Source organism: Rhinoderma darwinii, chromosome 3 (genome assembly GCF_050947455.1).
Source record: "Rhinoderma darwinii isolate aRhiDar2 chromosome 3, aRhiDar2.hap1, whole genome shotgun sequence".
NCBI lineage: Eukaryota > Metazoa > Chordata > Amphibia > Anura > Rhinodermatidae > Rhinoderma > Rhinoderma darwinii.
Window position 1 is genome coordinate 338887228 of NC_134689.1, and position 17876 is coordinate 338905103.

General features: G+C 43.3%; 1 protein-coding gene across 2 annotated transcripts in view; it reads left to right on the forward strand.

Annotated features, from left to right (window-relative positions):
• FRMD5 (FERM domain containing 5) overlaps positions 1-17876 on the forward strand; it is an 82971-nt gene that overhangs the window by 35789 nt on the left and 29306 nt on the right. For both annotated transcript variants that reach the window (XM_075858426.1, XM_075858427.1), the window contains exons 3-4: positions 13551-13593; positions 15539-15617. In XM_075858426.1, coding sequence (XP_075714541.1) covers positions 13551-13593; positions 15539-15617 — 122 coding nt within the window. The remainder of the gene's footprint in view (positions 1-13550; positions 13594-15538; positions 15618-17876) is intronic.

A 17876-nucleotide genomic window follows, 5' to 3' on the forward strand; every position in this document is an offset into this window, starting at 1 on the left:
GGAATAACCGCAAGTGTTTTTTGCTGAGAAACGCATAAAAAATCGCGGCAAAATTTTTTTTTATTTTAGTCTCCCATTGATTTCAATGGGTTTTTTGAGGCAGAAAACGCCTCAATTATAGGGCATGTCGCTTGTTTTTACCTCGAGCGTTTTTTTTGCCCGCGGTAAAAACACGGCTCCACCTCCCATTGAAATCAATGGGAGTAAACTTCGGCCGTTCATGTCAGCTGTGTCCTCTCTTTTCTGCATTATTGGATATCAGTGCAGGACTTGGAAGATAAATGTGAGTGCCCTCTAGTGGCTGACTACATGTATCTTCCATGTCAGAGAGAATGAGTGACAAGGAGTGGCACGCTGTATGGGAGCAGGAACAGGCAAGTACTAATGGTGCACTGTGTGGCTGGCACTGATCTGGAGGGCACTGCGTGGCTGTCAGTATTATAAGGGCATTATTATAGGGGGGCACTGTTATGAGCATGGCGGTGGAGTCGGTAAGCCAGATTTCCGACTCCTCTATTTTTCCACTGTCCGACTGACTCCAGCTCCGACTCCTTCATATATGATAATAATTAGTAATAACACGTGTACTGTAGTAAAATGGTAACATGAGGCTTTTCATCACCATCATGTAAATAATCAGGCTTCTTAATATATTTATTGAAATACAATTTCTTAAAAAAAGCTTTTCTAAATTCATGTGAGTTAATATGCAACACAGTATGCATTTAATTAATACAATACTAATATATTATTGCTAATATTTATATTTTGAAGCCAGAGTTCGAGTCGGTATGGGAGCACTGTGTGGTTGGCACTTTTATGAGGACACTATAAAGGGGGCACTTCGTTTCTGCCACTGTTATGGTGGGCACTGTGTGTCTGGCACTGTTATGGCATACATTGTGGGGTAGGACTGTGTGGTTGTATTAGTTTTATGCTAAGTAGCTTAACCCCTTAAGGTCGCAGCCTAGTTTGGGCCTTAAGGCTCAGAGCCCATTTTTTTAAATCGGACATATTTCACTTTATGTGGTAATAACGTCGGAATGCTTAAACCTATCCAAGCGATTTTGAGATTGTTTTCTCGTGAGACATTGGGCTTTATGTTAGTGGTAAAATTTGGTCGATATATTCAGTGTTTATTTGTGAAAAATTGCAAAATTTAGAGAAAAATTTGAAAAAATAGAATTTTTCCGAATTTAAATGCATGTGGTTGTAAAGCAGATGGTTATACCAGCCAAAATAGTTACTAGTTCACATTTCCCATAAGTCTACTTTAGATCTGCATAGTTTTTAGAGCATTATTTTATTTTTCTTGGACGTTACAAGGCTTAGAACATAAACTGCAATTTATCATATTTTTAAGAAAATTTCAAAAGCCTTTTTTTTAAGGTACCTGTTCAGTTCTGAAGGGGCTTTGAGGGGCCTATGTATTAGAAACCCCCATAAAACACCCCATTTTAAAAACTAGACACCTCAAAGTATTCAAAATAGCATTTAGAAAGTTTTTTTAACCCTTCAGCCATTTCACAGGAATTAAAGCAAAGCGGAGGTGAAATTTGCAAATTTCCTTATTCTTGCTGAATTTCAATTTTATTCTATTTTTTTTCTGTAACAAAGAAGGTTTTACCAGAGAAACACTACTAAATATGTATTGTCCAGATTCTGCAGTTTTTAGAAATGTCCCACATGTGGCTCTAGTGCGCTCGTGGAATAAAACACAAGCCCTAGAAGCAAAGAAGCACCTAGTACATTTTGGTGCTTCTTTTTTATTAGAATATATTTTAGGCAGCATGCCAGGTTTGGAGAGGTGTTGAGGTGCCAAAACAGTAGGAATCCCCCAATAGTGACCCCATTTTGGAAACTGCACCCCTCAAGGAATTCATTTATGGTTGTTGTTACCAGTTTTTTCACAGCGCGTATTTGAATTGGGCTGTGAAATTAAAAGAGTGACAATTTTTCCAATAGGATGTCATTTTTGATAAGAATTTCTTATTTTCACAGGGAACAAAATGCCCCATTTTGTTGCCCAATTTGTCCTGAGTGCAGCAATACCCCATTTGTGGTGATAAACTGCCGTTTGGGCCCATGGGAGGACTCAGAAGGAAAGGAGCGCTATGTGTTTGTTGGAGTCCAGATTTTGCTGGATTGGTTTTCGGGTGCCATGTCGCATTTGCAGAGCCTCAGAGGTATCAAAGCAATGGAAACTCACCAAAAGTGACCCCATTTTGGAAACAAAACCCCTCAAGGAATTCATTTATGCGTGTTGTGACCATTTAGACCACACAGTTTTTTCACAGAACTTATTTGAATTGGGCTGTGAATTTAAAAAAATTTAATTTTTTCCAATAAGAGGTAGTTTTGGCTCAAAATTTCTTATTTTCACAAGGAATAAAATACCCCAATTTGTTGCCAAATTTGTCCTGAGTGTGGCAATACTCTATTTATGGTGATATACTACAGTTTGGGCCCATGGGAGGGATCAGAAGGAAAGGAGCGCTATGTGTTCTTTGGAGCCCAGATTTTGCTGGATTGGTTTTCGGGTGCCATGTCGCATTTGCAGAGCCCCAAAGGTGTCAAAGCAATGGAAACCCACCAGAAGTGACCCCATTTTGGAAACAAAACCCCTCAAGGAATTCATTTATGGGTGTTGTGACCATTTAGACCACACAGTTTTTTCACAGAACTTATTTGAATTGGGCTGTGAATTTAAAAAAATGTAATTTTTTCCAATAAGAGGTAGTTTTGGCTCAAAATTTCTTATTTTCACAAGGAATAAAATACCCCATTTTGTTGCCCAATTTGTCCTGAGTGTGGCAATACCCTATTTGTGGTGATAAACTGCCGTTTGGGCCCATGGGAGGGCTCAGAAGGAAAAGACCACCATGTGGCCTACTGGGAATTTTCTGGTGCGAAGTCATGTGTGCAGAAGCCCCTGAGGTATCAGTACAGTTGAAACCCCCGAGAAGTGACCCCGTTTTAAAAACGACACCCCTTAAGGAATTCATCTAGAGGTGTAGTGAGCATTTTGACCCCACAGGTATTGTGTAAAAGATAATGCGCAACAGATGGTGCAGAGTGAGATTTGCAATTTTCTATATATATGCCATGTCAGTGTCCGATATATTGTGCCCAGCATGTGCCACCGGAGACATACACCCCATAAACTGTAATGTGGGTTCTCCCGGGTACGGCAATACCCTACATGTGGCTGTTATTAGCTGCCTGGGCACACGGCAGGGCTCAGAAGGAAAGGACCACCATTTGGCCTACTGGAGCTTTTCTGGTGCTAAGTCTTGTACGCAGAAGCCCCTAAGGTACCGGTACAGTTGAAACCCCCGAGAAGTGACCCTGTTTTAAAATCTACACCCCTTAAGGCATTCATCTAGAGGTGTAGTGAGCATTTTGACCCCACAGGTATTGTGTAAAAGATAATGCGCAACAGATGGTGCAGAGTGAAATTTGCAATTTTCTATACATATATGCCAATTCAGTGTCCGATATAGTGTGCCCAGCATGCGCCACCGGAGATATACACCTCATAAACTGTAATGTGGGTTCTCCCGGGTACGGCAATACCCTACATGTGGCTGTTATCAGCTGCCTGGGCACGCAGCAGGGCTCAGAGGGGAAAGATGAGGAGGGATAAGCTGTGTGGAGTGGATCAGAGCGAGTAAAACTGGGGTAAATTAAAAATAAAGGGATGTATGATACATTTGAAAACACTCTTTCATACAGTGCTCTGGTTTTTCGGGACACGTGTCACATTGATATATTGTGTCCCTCCTTATCCCCCTCTTATAGCAGACTTTGCACCTCTTTTGACTTTTTCCCTTCTTGCCAGTTTGGGGAACATCTCCTGGAAAGTGTTGCCTGGGTACGATGCGTGTGGCCCCGCTTCCAGAAGTACTGTAGGGCTTCAGGACTTGATCTGACAAGTCCACCCCTCCCATGTACCTATTGTAGTCCAGGATGGAGTCTGGTTTGGGGGTCTCTGTACTGGTACCTCGTACTGGTACATGGGTACTGGTGTGGCATCTCCCTTGTCTTGTACTTGACACACAATATGTTGCTGCTAGAATGTGCCCTGCTCTCACCCCTTCTTGTTTGCCCAAGCAGAGTCTTAGGGAGGCCTCTCAGATTTCTTCTAGCAGTGCCGCATGCCGCAGGACTTCTGGAAGCGAGGCATTTGAAGAGTGGGACGCTGGTATAAAAATTATCCATGTAGAGGTGGTAACTCTGGTCCAGCAGTGGGTGCACCAAATCCCACACAATTTTTGTATTAACTCCCAGTAAGGGGGAGCATTCTGGGGGCTGAATACTGGTGTCCTCCCCTTCATATGTCCTAAATTTGTAGGTATACCCTGATGCACTCTCGCACAGCTTATACATCTTCACGCCATACCTTGCCCTCCTACCTGGCAGGTACTGGCGGAATTGAACCCTCCCTTTAAAATGTACCAAGGACTCATCAATAGAAATACACTTCTCGGGGGTGTATGCTTGGGAAAACCGGGCACTGAAACGGTCTAATAGGGGTCTCCGTTTATACAAACGGTCAAAACTGGGGTCATTTCGGGGTGGGCACGGCTCATTATCAGTATAATGTAAGAAGCGAAGTATTGCCTCATTTTTATTTTATTTTTTCGTTTCCAGCTCCGTTCTGAAGTTGCTTTGAGGGGCCCATATATTAGACACCCTTATCAAACACCCCATTTCAGAAACTAGACCCCTCAAAGTATTCACAACAGCATTTAGAAAGTTTATGAACTCTTTAGGTGTTTCACAGGAATTTAGAGCAAAGTAGAGGTGAAATTTAATTAATTTAATTTATTAGGCACCATGTCCGGTTTGAAGAGGTCTTGTGGTGCTCAAACAGTGGAAACCCCCCAAAAGTGACCCCTTTTTGGAAACTAGAGACCTTGAGGAATTCATTGTAGTTTTCTTGGGGTGCATGCGACTTTTTGATCAGTTTTTATTCTATTTTTAAGAGGCGTGGTGACTAAAAAACAGGAATTTTACTATTGTTTTATATTCTATTTTTTTTACAGCGTTCACCGTGCGCTATAAATGACATATTCACTTTATTCTGCGGGGCGATACGATTACAGCGATACCAGATGTTTACAGGTTTTTTTTATGTCTTATGGCGTTTGCACAATAAAATACATTTTGTAAAAAATCATTCACTTTTTGTGTTACCTTATTCTAAGAGCCAGAACTGTTTTATTTTTCCATCAGGAAAGTCGTGCGAGGACTTATTTTTTTGCGTAACGAACTGTAGTTTCGATCAGTACCATTTTTAGGTACATGCGAGTTTTTGATCTCTTTTTATTCCATTTTTTGGGAGGTGAAGTGACCAAACAATTGTGATTGTGGTACGGTTTATTATTATTTTCTGTTATGGCGTTCACCGCGCGGGATAAATAACGACATTGTTTTGTAGTTCAGCCCGATACGGACGCGGCGATACCAATTATGTATAGTTTATTTGTTTGTTTATATATTTTTATTAATAATAAATGACTGATAAGGGAAAAAGGGGGATTTTTACTTTTAGCACTTTTAAAACTTTTATTTTCTTATTTTTACACAACTTTTTTTTACTTTTTTACACTTTTTTTACTTTGTCCCACTAGGGGACATGAGGGCAGGAGGCTATGATCGCTATTCTAATACACTGCACTACATACGTAGTGCAGTGTATTAGAACTGTCAGCTGTTCGCTGACAGCAAGCATAGTGGGTCCTGACTTTGTCAGGACCCACTAGGCTTCCGTCTATGGCGTAGCCAGAGTCCATTGTTAGGATTCTGGTTGCCATAGTAGCCATCGCGGCCCGCTATCGTGTAGCAGGCCGGCGATGGCAGCTTAACCCCTAAGAAGCCGCGATCGCTATTGAACGCGGCTTCTAAGGGGTTAATCGGCGGGGACCACCGCGATCGGTCCCTGCACACTAAGCTGTGATAGCCCGCTGTCGGAAACAGCAGGTATCACAACTCAAACACGCGCCGGGGAAAGATGGCGCCGTGTTAACTCAGGTCAGTACTATTACTGAGCTGAGCGCGAACGATGCGCTCAGCAGGACGTAATAGTACTGACCTGAGCGCGAAGGGGTTAAAGGAGGAACCCAGGCAAAACTGTTACTGTGTTATGCCTATGGCAGACTGGTATTCTCCTTGGTGTTCTTTGAATCCCTGTTTCATGCACGGCCCCATCAAATCCTGCACTAGGCATAATCGTGCCAACCTTTTACCTACATTTTTATTCCCATTTGACACCTTTATGGCGTATACACAGGAAACGACATGAATGTATAATAGGATAGGCATACCAGAGAGGAGAAGATAAGATGGAGAGGTGGCCACACATGCGTGCAGCTGTCCCTATTGCAGTTTATAGGAGTTTAGAAATTCTCAGCTGTTTTTTTTTTAACTCCCATAAACTACAATAAAGATAGCTGCGTGCATGTGCACCTGCCTCCTCTCCTTTTCTCTGAAGTGCTGAACAGGGGTGTAGGTGGGGGTCCTAGCAGTGCAAACCCCATCTGTCAGAAATGTATAACATATACTGTCCATATGCCATAAATGTTTATGATAGGATTACCCCTTTACATTTTATTACGGCCCTTGGGAGTCGTACAATCTGACAATGTGGTCCTCTAACCAGAAAAGGTTGTTCACTCTGGACGTAGTGGATGCTGCCTTGTTATAGTTACAGTGGGGATATCAAAGGATCCTTAGAGAGGTCTCTTGATTGAACTTTGATATTTCTATACATGGTAATTCAGTATTCCCATAAGTCAACACTTTTTCCCCAAACGAAATGACCCCAAATGTGCTAAAGTTTCGTGATGGTGAAATCCACACATTCGCTAAATTACTTTGGTCATCTGCCTAAAAACATTTCAGCTCTACTTTCTTATAGTCTGAAGCCCACAACTACAGTATACATAATATTCAATGTGTGGGTTGACTACTAAGTTCTAAAGATAGAAATATGTTCTCTTTGTGTTCATTGTGTTGTGTGAGGCTTGCAGAAATTAAGTTTTGTAGGGTTTCAATCACACTTGCGCTATGAACCTGTCGGGGGTTTAGTTTAGGCTACTGTCACTTTTGGCTGCAAGAATAGCACAAGATACAGACAGTGCTATTTTTAAACCTGAAATGCTGGAAATCTTGATGCAACCCCAATGGACCCCATTATGTCAATGTGGTCCATCAGTCTGTTCACTGTATTTGACACCGTGTCAGGGCTTCCATTAAAAATGGAAGCCATGACCCAAGTGTAAACAAAGCATACGTTTATCTAAGTTAAAGCTAATGTATCATCAGAATATTATTCAAATCAGGTTTTTATTATAAACATATTTTTTATGTGAGTAGCCACACTCGCCAGTAGAGCAGTCATAATAGGCTGATGCTTCTTGTTTTCTGTAGCTCACTTGTCCGCTTTGCTGTTTAGATTGGAACAGTATGAGCAGAGTCATCTTATTATCATTAGAGGGCGGTCACATGAATAACCGCTCTATTGTACTGCTGGGGGCCTAGATAAGGAAGGATAGTAGTACTATACAATATATACACAGTTAAGGCTCTGTATGCATCTCCCCTGTCTTTGGGGCAGGGGGCTGTTCGCCATTACTTCCAGGAGACGGTAAGAATCTATGAAATGTCTCTGTCAATTTACTTCCTTTCCATTCCAACTGTTATAAAGCACACACACCCTGCTGCACCGTCTATACCAGGGGTCTCAAACTCGGCCGGGTAAGTGGGCCGCATATAGAAAAAGTGGGAAGTTGACGGGCCGCATTACTTTCAAATTTGATACAATACAAAATTATTATTAATCAGTTATTTGAACTACAATAACACTATATTACTATAATAATAGCGCTAGGTTTAAAATTTGAGATATTTCTCCACGCGCTTATTTCAACAATCCAGTTTTCCAGTTTAAGTGTCGCTAAATGCAGTCCGGCGGCTCAGTTAGCAGCGTTTGGCAGACACACGTGTCAAGATTGGGCAGCCCCTTTTTCGATAGTGCCACAGTGCCCTCGGTGGATGCTGCCACAGTGCCCTCGGTGGATGCTGTCGCAGTGCCCTCGGTGGATGCTGCCGCAGTGCCCTCGGTGGATGCTGCCGCAGTGCCCTCGGTGGATGCTGCCGCAGTGCCCTCGGTGGATGCTGCCGCTGTGCCCTCGGGGGATGCTGCAGCTGTGCCCTCTGTGGATGCTGCCGCTGTGCCCTCTGTAGATGCTGCCACAGAATCCTCTGTAGATGCTGCCACAGTGCCCTCTGTAGATGCTGCCACAGAATCCTCTGTAGATGCTGCCACAGTGCCCTCGGTGGATGCTGCCGCAATGCCCTCTGTGGATGCTGCCGCTGTGCCCTCTGGATGCTGCCGCTGTGCCCTTTGTAGATGCTGCCACAGAATCCTCTGTAGATGCTGCCACAGTGCCCTCTGTAGATGCTGCCACAGTGCCCTCTGTAGATGCTGCCACAGAATCCTCTGTAGATGCTGCCACAGTGCCCTCTGTAGATGCTGCCACAGTGCCCTCTGTAGATGATGCAACACACCCCTAGATAAGGCCACAGTGCCCTCCGCAGATGCTACCACAGTGATGTCAGGGTCTTGCCCAGAGCTGGAGTACCGGAGTAGAACCGCTTCTAGCACTCGAACTACAGTAGATTTGTGACTGCAGCTCTGGATTTGTTTGGAGTATGGGACCTGATGTTACAGTACAGTTGTGACTGCAGCACTGGATGTGACTGGAGTATAGGACATGATGTTACAGTAGAGTTATGACTGCAGCTCTGGATGTGGCTGGAGTATAAGACATGATGTTACAGTAGAGTTGTGACTGCAGCTCTGGATGTGACTGGAGTATAGCACATTATATAATAGTAGAGTTGTGACTGGAGCTCTGGATTTGTTTGGAGTATAAGACAAGATGTTTGCATCTGCATCTACTGATCTTGCAGTAGAGTTGTGAGTGTAGCTGTGGATGTCTCTGGAGTATAGTACATGATGTTACAGTAGAGTTGTGAGTTCAGCTCTGGATGTCTCTGGAGTATATGATATAATAGTAGAGTTGTGAGTGCAGCCAGGGATTCCAGCTCTGCTCCTGACATCACTTTCCATATATGGACAGAGATGTCAGGGGCAACCCCAGAGCTGGAGTCCCGGGCAGAGCGCTAGTAGGCTCTTCCTGGGACTCCAGCTGTGCTCCTGACATCACTGGGACTCCTGCTCTGGGGAAGCCCCTGACATCATTGTCGATGTATGGACAGCGATGCCAGAGGCTTCCCCAGATTGAGCCTATACTAGCGCTCTGCACGGGGCTCTGGGGAAGCCCCAGACATTGTGTGTCCAAACATGGACAGCGATGTCAGGGAATTCCACAGAGTCCGGAGCAGAGCCGATACTAGCGCTCTGCCCGGGACTCCGCTCTGGGGAAGACCCTGACACACTGTCCATATATGGGCAGCGATGTCAGGGAATTCCACAGAGTCCCGGAGCAGAGCCTATACTAGCGCTCTGCATGGGACTCTGGCTCTGGGGAAGCCCCAGACATCGTGTGTCCAAACATGGACAGTGATGTCAGGGAATTCCACAGAGTCCCGGAGCAGAGCCGATACAAGCGCTCTGCCCGGGACTCCGCTCTGGGGAAGACCCTGACACACTGTCCATATATGGGCAGCGATGTCAGGGAATTCCATAGAGTCCCGGAGCAGAGCTTGTACTAGCGCTCTGCCCAGGATGGGGAAGACCCTGACACACTGTCCATATATGGGCAGCGATGTCGGGGAATTCCACCGAGTCCCGGAGCAGAGCCGATACTAGTGGCTCTGTGTCCCGCGGTCCGCAGATGACAGCCCCAGGGGCCGCATGCGGCCCGCGGGCCGCGTGCTTGAGACCCCTGGTCTATACAAACGATAAAGGAAGGAAGTGTGTGTTTCTATGGCAGTACCCAGGAAAGGTTTTATAAAGAAAAAGTAAATATTGTATCTACAACATAAAGAACACACACAATATTTATTAAATACATTCCATTTAAACTATTGCTGGAGGATTCCCTGTTTTATCGTTTTCATTTGTATAAAAAATACAGCTATAATTTGACTGTATTGTGTCATGTCTCTGTCTTAGGTCACTATAACACGTGCGTATTTCAGCCAGTATCTACAGTAGCATCAGTGTTTGTAAGCCAAGTGCTTCAGTGACAGCCTGGTCCCAGGCTTTAGGCAGGAGGTTTACACACCTTGTACCCAGGAACGTGTTCTATTTGTTGTGTCTACCTGTTAACCAGTTTTATTTCCAACCCTGAGCTAATCTGATCACTTCTGTATGCTGGCCATACACATAAGATAACTCTCGGCCGAATGCTTGCTTGGTTGACGGCTGTCTCCCAGATTTCCCCATAAATATACATGCTTGGATCACTTGAGTGTTCACGTATATTTCAATAGGGAGATGAGCTGCTGTCAGTGACTTATTTCTTGTGGCAGCAAAGGATCAGGCATGGTGAAATCCTACATGCTTTATTTGTTTTTTCCCGATCATCTGCCTTCGGGGACAGACAGAATGGTGGTTTCAGTCAACGTTAATCTAGTAGGGTAAAGGGCATGTGGGTTACAGTTGTCACTGTTTGACTTGTGCTTTTATCCTCTTTCGTGATATGTTCACAAATCTACAAATATCCATACTGTACATTTTTATTTGGACTGGGATTCCTATTAAATTTGATGAGGCGTCGAGTACCGGCCATATATGCAGCAACTGAACATGTGAGCCCGAGTCCTGCATGAAGCACGATTACAGCTCTGGAGGTTGTAGATAGACTTTACAGTGTACAGTGTTGCTCGTTGGAACATGACATAATATCCCACATGACACTACATTCATTCACCTATCAACGCCTTAAAAATATAACCCTGAAATGAACCATCCATGTTCTCGTCACAGTGTTTGCAGTTGTGTTACTGTGTGCAAGGTAATGTGTATTTTTAGTGATCTTCCCTCTCCCTTACTGAATGAAGGAATCAGCAGTTACTCTAATAATAGCCATTCCCAACTTGTGAAAGATTATTATAGCAAATATGTGTTTAGCTTGTGTGTAATTGCCGCCGCAGCTTTATTGTCTGCCTACACTGTGCCACAACACCTAAACACAAAATGCATCTATGTAATGTGCCTGCCACAAGTGTCCCACTGTAACGAAATGCAGGAGAACCAAAGCAAAATGTAGAGTGCAACAGTGTGCAGCATCCTCTGTTACTTTATTTCATATTTGACATTGACAGCAGGGACTCTCTACAAAAACATTATAGGCCAAATAAGCAAAAGCGAATTAAATATTTTTATCAAGACCTGAACATAAGTATTACTATTATTATAATTATTAACTCCATACATTATAACAGATATTACAGAAATTGTTCAGTATTGCATCTACCGGCCACACAGCAGCTGTAAGCTAATGTTTCTCCCTAGGATATGGCAAATGTACATACATCCCGACCTCAATCTTGGATAGATAATTTCAGACTGTTGAACAACATGTTTATATAGTGGATATATTAAAGATAGTAGAACAAAATGTCTTTACATTAACTTAAGCCAAAGGATAAAAAATGTGAAATAACAAAGCCCATTAGCATGATTTTTTTTATTGGGCATTTTAAGCAATATAAAGACTAATATGTTTTGTCCACTAGGTGTCACTATAGTTTTAATAGTCATATAGTTAGTAATTTGGCCACTAGGTGTCACTATCATATCATTATCAGAATACTGGAGTGCACAGTGCAGTGTATACACTAATGTTAAGCAGGCATCTTTACTTATTTCTAGGTAATTTATGTGGTCCTCGATTTCCTTTCTCCAGATGAACCATGACAACTTAACAGTCCGCAACTAATGTAATTTGGCCCGTTCCTCTATATGAAGAAAAGCTCCCTTTGCTAGACATTGTAGGAACCAGTAGGTGTATTTTTGTAGAGAACTCGTCAGATGACTATTTAGAAGGAGAATGCCAGAGATCTCCATATTTTTGGACCCAAGAAAAACTTAAATGGAGTCTGTCACCAGAAATGTACCGATCAAACTAGCAACAGGGTAATATAAAGAGGCTAACCTGAATCTAGCGTTTATTACCTTTTTTTTCATGGGTGCCGCCTTTGCAGAGAAAATTGTTTTATCCAGTATATGTAAATGAGCATTTTGGAGCAACGAGGGCGTTACCGTTGCTCTAAAATGCTATGTTTTCTTTCCCCAGTCCAAACCTCCCTCCATTGATTGACAGGGGGCCATTCAGTGTAATAGGTGAGTTCACGCCTGACCCCGTAGTCTCCTGAACGCGCATGCAACTCTTCTAGTTAATCGGCGCATGCGCATTACACCCTTTACGTTCACCCTTCTAATCAAGACTACTGCACATGTACTGATGACGTCAGACTACACCCAGAAGAGACAGACCTCAAGCATTGCGGAGCAGAAGAGGTCCATCTCTTCTGGGTGTAGTCTGACGTCATTGGCGACTAGAACGGTGTACATAAAGGGTGTACTGTGCGTGCGCCGACTAAGAAGCATGCGCCTATGACACTGCCTGGCACCTGTCAATCAATGGAAGAAGGGAGGAAGGGGGTTTGGACTGGGGAAAGAAGACCTAGCATTTTTGGAGCAGCAGTGTAAGGGTATGTGCACACACACTAATTACGTCCGTAATTGACGGACGTATTTCGGCCGCAAGTCCCGGACCGAACACAGTGCAGGGAGCTGGGCTCCTAGCATCATACTTATGTACGATGCTAGGAGTCCCTGCCTCGCTGCAGGACAACTGTCCCGTACTGTAATCATGTTTTCAGTACGGGACAGTAGTTCCACGGAGAGGCAGGGACTCCTAGCATCGTACATAAGTATGATACTAGGAGCCCGGCTCCCTGCACTGTGTTCGGTCCGGGACTTGCGGCCGAAATACGTCCGTCAATTACGGACGTAATTAGTGTGTGTGCACATACCCATACCCTCATTGCTCCAAAATGCTCATTTACATAACCTGTATAAAACTTTTCTCTGCAAAGGAGGCACCCATGTGAAAAAGGTAATAAACGTCTGAATTTTCATCTTACTGTCCAGTTTTAAGGATTGAGCTTGATGATAACAAGTTCTGCCTCAGGAGCGCTCTTGTGAGGAGTTGCATCATGTATGGGGCTCATTGTTTCTGAATTGTCGCACTACAGCAGCATCCCATAGAAGTTCAGTTCAACAGTTGTGCTACAATTGCATTCCAATAGATGTAAATGGGAACAAAGGCAGTCATGTGGCTGTCACAACTTTTCCCATTAACTTCTATTGCAGTGCAACTCAAGGTAAGAGACTTTGCTAGACTTGAAATGCATGAATGTCGCGCCACCATGAGAATGCATTTCCATGGTCATCACATCTAGCACTGGTGTGGGTGAGTTTTTATTCCGCAGCAAAGTATAACCCTTGTTGTAGTGCTGTTGTCTGCATGTGACTGTATTCTGTCTTCTCATTTTTTGTATTTTAGCATTGGCTGGAGTTTACTAAAGGGATTGCCAAGCAAATGAGAGGTAAAGTAGAACGTGTTTGACTGTCCATTTTTGTGCTTGTGTCTGGTCCATAAGATGAACATATATCCCTTGTAGAACAGTCTAAGGTCTTGTTTGGACCTGTATAGAAGGGATGGCCAACTGGTGGCCTTATCCAGGTTAAAGATTGGGCAGGAGAGCTCCTTAGGCTGGCTTTACACATAGCATTTTGCAGTGTTTTTGTTCGTTTTATTTGGGGGGCTAAAACGCGGTACCAGATGTAGTCCAAACTTTAGTTTAAAGTCTATAGTGAAATATGAGCATGCCTACGTAAAAAGTGTTTGGGTTTGTGGCGTTTTTTAGCGTTTCAGTCAAAATGCTCTAGGTGTTGCATTTTTTTCTGCTGTTTTCTCCACAGGCTTCTCTGTAGAACTTCAAAAATGCCAGGAAAACGCCTGTAGAAAATAACACTAATTAATAACACAACACCAAAAACATGTCAAATGTAAAAAAAAAAACGCCATATACAATGCGTGGCCTTTTATTTAAAACACTGAAGAAGGCTTTACACTGAGCTCTCTGCCCAACCGTAAAGAACAGAAGAGCCGTTACCTGACATCTGTCTTGCTCAAGGGGGAACAAGTTTAGGCTTCGTTCACATCTGCGTTGGGCTCCCGTTCTGACGTTCCGTCTGAGATTTCCGTCAGAACGGGACCCTGAGCAGACACAAACTGACACCGACGGAAACCAGAGGGTTCCGTTTCCATCACCATTGATTTCATTGGTGAGGGAGCCGGTGCCTGTGGTTTCCGTTTGTCTCTTTTGTGCACTGGACCCGTCGTTTTGCCGGAAGCCATAGAGAAGCAATAGCGTAGTCGACTACGCTATTGCTTCCGGCAAAACGACGGGTCCGGTGCACAAAAGAGACAAACGGAAACCACGTACACCGGATCCGTCACCATTGAAATCAATGGTGATCGAAACCTCCTGGTTTCTGTTCCTGTCTGTTCAGGGTCCCGTTCTGACGGAAACCTCCGACGGAACGTCAGAACGGGAGCCCAACACGGATGTGAACAAAGCCTAATATAGACTTTAGAAATCAATGCAACCATTCCAATTTACATTTTACGGCCTTGTTCACACACTGCAGATTTGATGCAGATTTTGCATGCCTTTTTTAAGCCAGAATTGGAGGAGAGGAGACACTTTAAGGGCTTCTTTTTTATATTTGTCCGGTTTAGGTTTCGTTTCCTTTTTTTGGCTTAAAAAATACATGCAAAATCGGCATCAAATTGCACTTTGTAAACCAGGCCTTATATTAGGCAGACAATAGGAACTTCCATAGTAAACAATAGAAAACCACTCAAAAAGTTAGGCTCCAATAACAGATTCTTAGTTGCGTTGCGTGTTCACATTGAGCAGCCGACTCACTGTCGTTCATATCTCATGTGCATTGATTTATATGCAGATGGCGGCACTTTTGCATGTGTTGATATTTTAGACTAAGGGTTTGTACACACACACTCTATTCAGACGTAATTCGGGCGTTTGTCTCGAATTACGCCTGAAAAAACAGCTCCATTACGCCTACAAACATCTGCCCATTGCTTTCAATGGGTCTTACGATGTTCTGTTCCCACGAAGTGTTATTTTACGCGTTGCTGTCAAAATACGGCGCGTACAAAGACGCCTGTGAAAAAGAAGTGCATGTCACTCCTTGGGACGCTTTTGGAGCCATTTTTCATTGACTCCATTGAAAAACAGCTTCAATAACGTCCGTAAAATACACAGCAAAAACGCGAGTTGCTACAAAAACGTCTGAAAATCAGGAGCTGTTTTCGCCAGAAAACAGCTCCGTGTTTTCAGAGATATTTTGCTACTGCGTGTGAACATACCCTTAAGGTGTACCGTATTTGTATATAATTGTAGCAGAAGGTAAATCTTTCTATCAGTAACCTCCTTATGTTCGTTCCTTGACCATCTCCAGCTCGCCCTCCTTTTATCCTCTGCTTTCGGGTGAAGTTCTATCCTCCAGATCCAGCAGCTCTGAAGGAAGAAATTACCAGGTGTGTGACATTTTTATTATTATTTTACTGCAGGATTTGAAGACTTTCCAGCCTGTAACCTTCTTGGAACTCCTACCCGGGTTCTCTCCTGCCCTCCAGAGCTGCGCTTCCTGAATAGAAGCTGTTTACATGTATAGCAGTGTCTGCCAGCTCCTGTAAAGAAACAGAATAGCAATATCTGACTAAGTATAATTAAAAAAAACCCTCTCATTATTAAAACAGGATTTCCACTTTAAAGCTTCGCTCCACCTATTAGGAAAATGCTTTTATAGCAGTTTCCTAATATACTTGTATCAGGAGACACTGTATGCCCGGTTACGTACTGAGCTGGCAGCTGCCGGAATAGAAAATTCCTGCCTCCGTCAGCATGGATTTATGGCCACCTGTAGTCTCCTAATGGCCCTCCAACTACAGACTCCTGCACAAATATTTACTGGAAAGTCTAGCGGCACTTTCTCCTCTAAATAACCACTTCTAAAACTGCGGGTTCATAAGACAAGCTCTAAAATCAGTCATACTTATGTATGCAAATGTTTCTGGAGGGTCTCCGAACTAAACATATGTGAGATGAAGTAGTAATCATGGGGCAAACATTTTTCCTGTCCCCCATTTTATTAAAAACCCCTGTAGTCAACCTCTCAGCAGCATGCAGCAACACTGCCAAGTGTGAACTGGACCTTATGAGAACAATGGATTACATGCGGCTGTAGTCTATGGAGAGAATGTCACTTTAAGGCCAGGGCAACATATGACGCACGTTTGTGATATACTAGCCACGATTGCAGAAAGTTGGAGGAGGGTCCTCTATTAGATTTCTGTGATAATGCATGACCTCGCATATTAGGGACCAGTTGCTCGTGGGTAAGGTAATTGTGGGACTATGACCACATTGCAACTGCAAAAAGGTCACAAACGGCCTTGCAAACCATCGCAAAAAACCCAACCATGTCAGTTAGCAATTTTCTTTTTTCTTTCCTGAATCATTTCAGGTTGCGTTGCTTAATATACATATAAATTGCTCTTGCGATGATTAAACCATAAATAATCAGTTATATGCAGCACCAGCCAATAACAAACCCCGCATTATATTGCACAAGGGGTGAGCCAGGAGGGGCCGACAAGCTCAGAATACCAACATCTGTGTCCATCTACATTTTGGGTCTGAGTATTTCCAGGACTGTCATCGCTGGAATAACTCAAGCTGTACTGTCCTGAATTGTATCCCTCTCATAATAAGTTGTTCTACAGAATCCATCTCTGTATCTGCCATTTCCTTAGACTTGAGCCTCTGCCATGTATCAATTCACTTGTGTCTTAATCTTTCCATCTTGTATCTCACTAACCAACAAATCCTTTCCCCATTACGATGGTGTCGCGTTACCCTCAGGGATGAGTCTAGCAGTCTGCCAAACATGTGAAAGTGATGTCATCTCTAAAAAGTGTTCACTCCATGGAAATTGTACAGCCGCCTGGAATTGTTCTACAAATGTTCCTTTATCTGCTGACTTCTAGCAAGCGCCAGAAATTTGTTCAGTGATGTTGAAGTTATAAATAAAAGATGAATCTCAAGTTTGGAGCTTTTTACATAGTTATATTAGGGAACCGTATAAGCAGAAAATCCCTAATACAATGTAATTATTGGAATCACGCCTTTACTAGTGGAACGTTCCATTAACAATCTTCCTGTGGGAAAATCCATGGTCATCAATGACGGAATACAGGCTGCCATAAAAAACATACCTGCAATCTATTTACTAAATACTTCGCTTGTATTCAATTCCCTTATACAGTCTTTAAAGGAATGTGATTCTGTCGGAGGGACGGCCATATGCAAATGCTGCGGCCCACTTACTTGTGTGACCAGGGCACCTTAGCAAGAAAGTAGTCATTCATGTGACCATGAGGTCCCAATCAGCCAATAGGGCTGCAGCACTTGAATATAGTGCAAGCTCTGTTGTGCTTTGTACATGAGTTTTGGGGCGAGAGGGGGATTTGCACGTTTCTGCATTAGGGGATGTGTCTGTGATTTAGAAGAAGGCAGGATCTGCTTACATAGAAACATAGACGTTGGTGACAGTAAAGAACCATACGTCCCATACAGTCTGCCCATTGTGTATATTTATTGTCTTTTAAATATCTGATGTTTTGTTTGATGGAAGATGGTGTAAAGAAGTTGCATTTTTTACATGCGCTAGGCCTTCTTCACACACTGGTTTGTTTTTTTCAGCATTTTAAAACACATTTAAAAAATGTCAGACA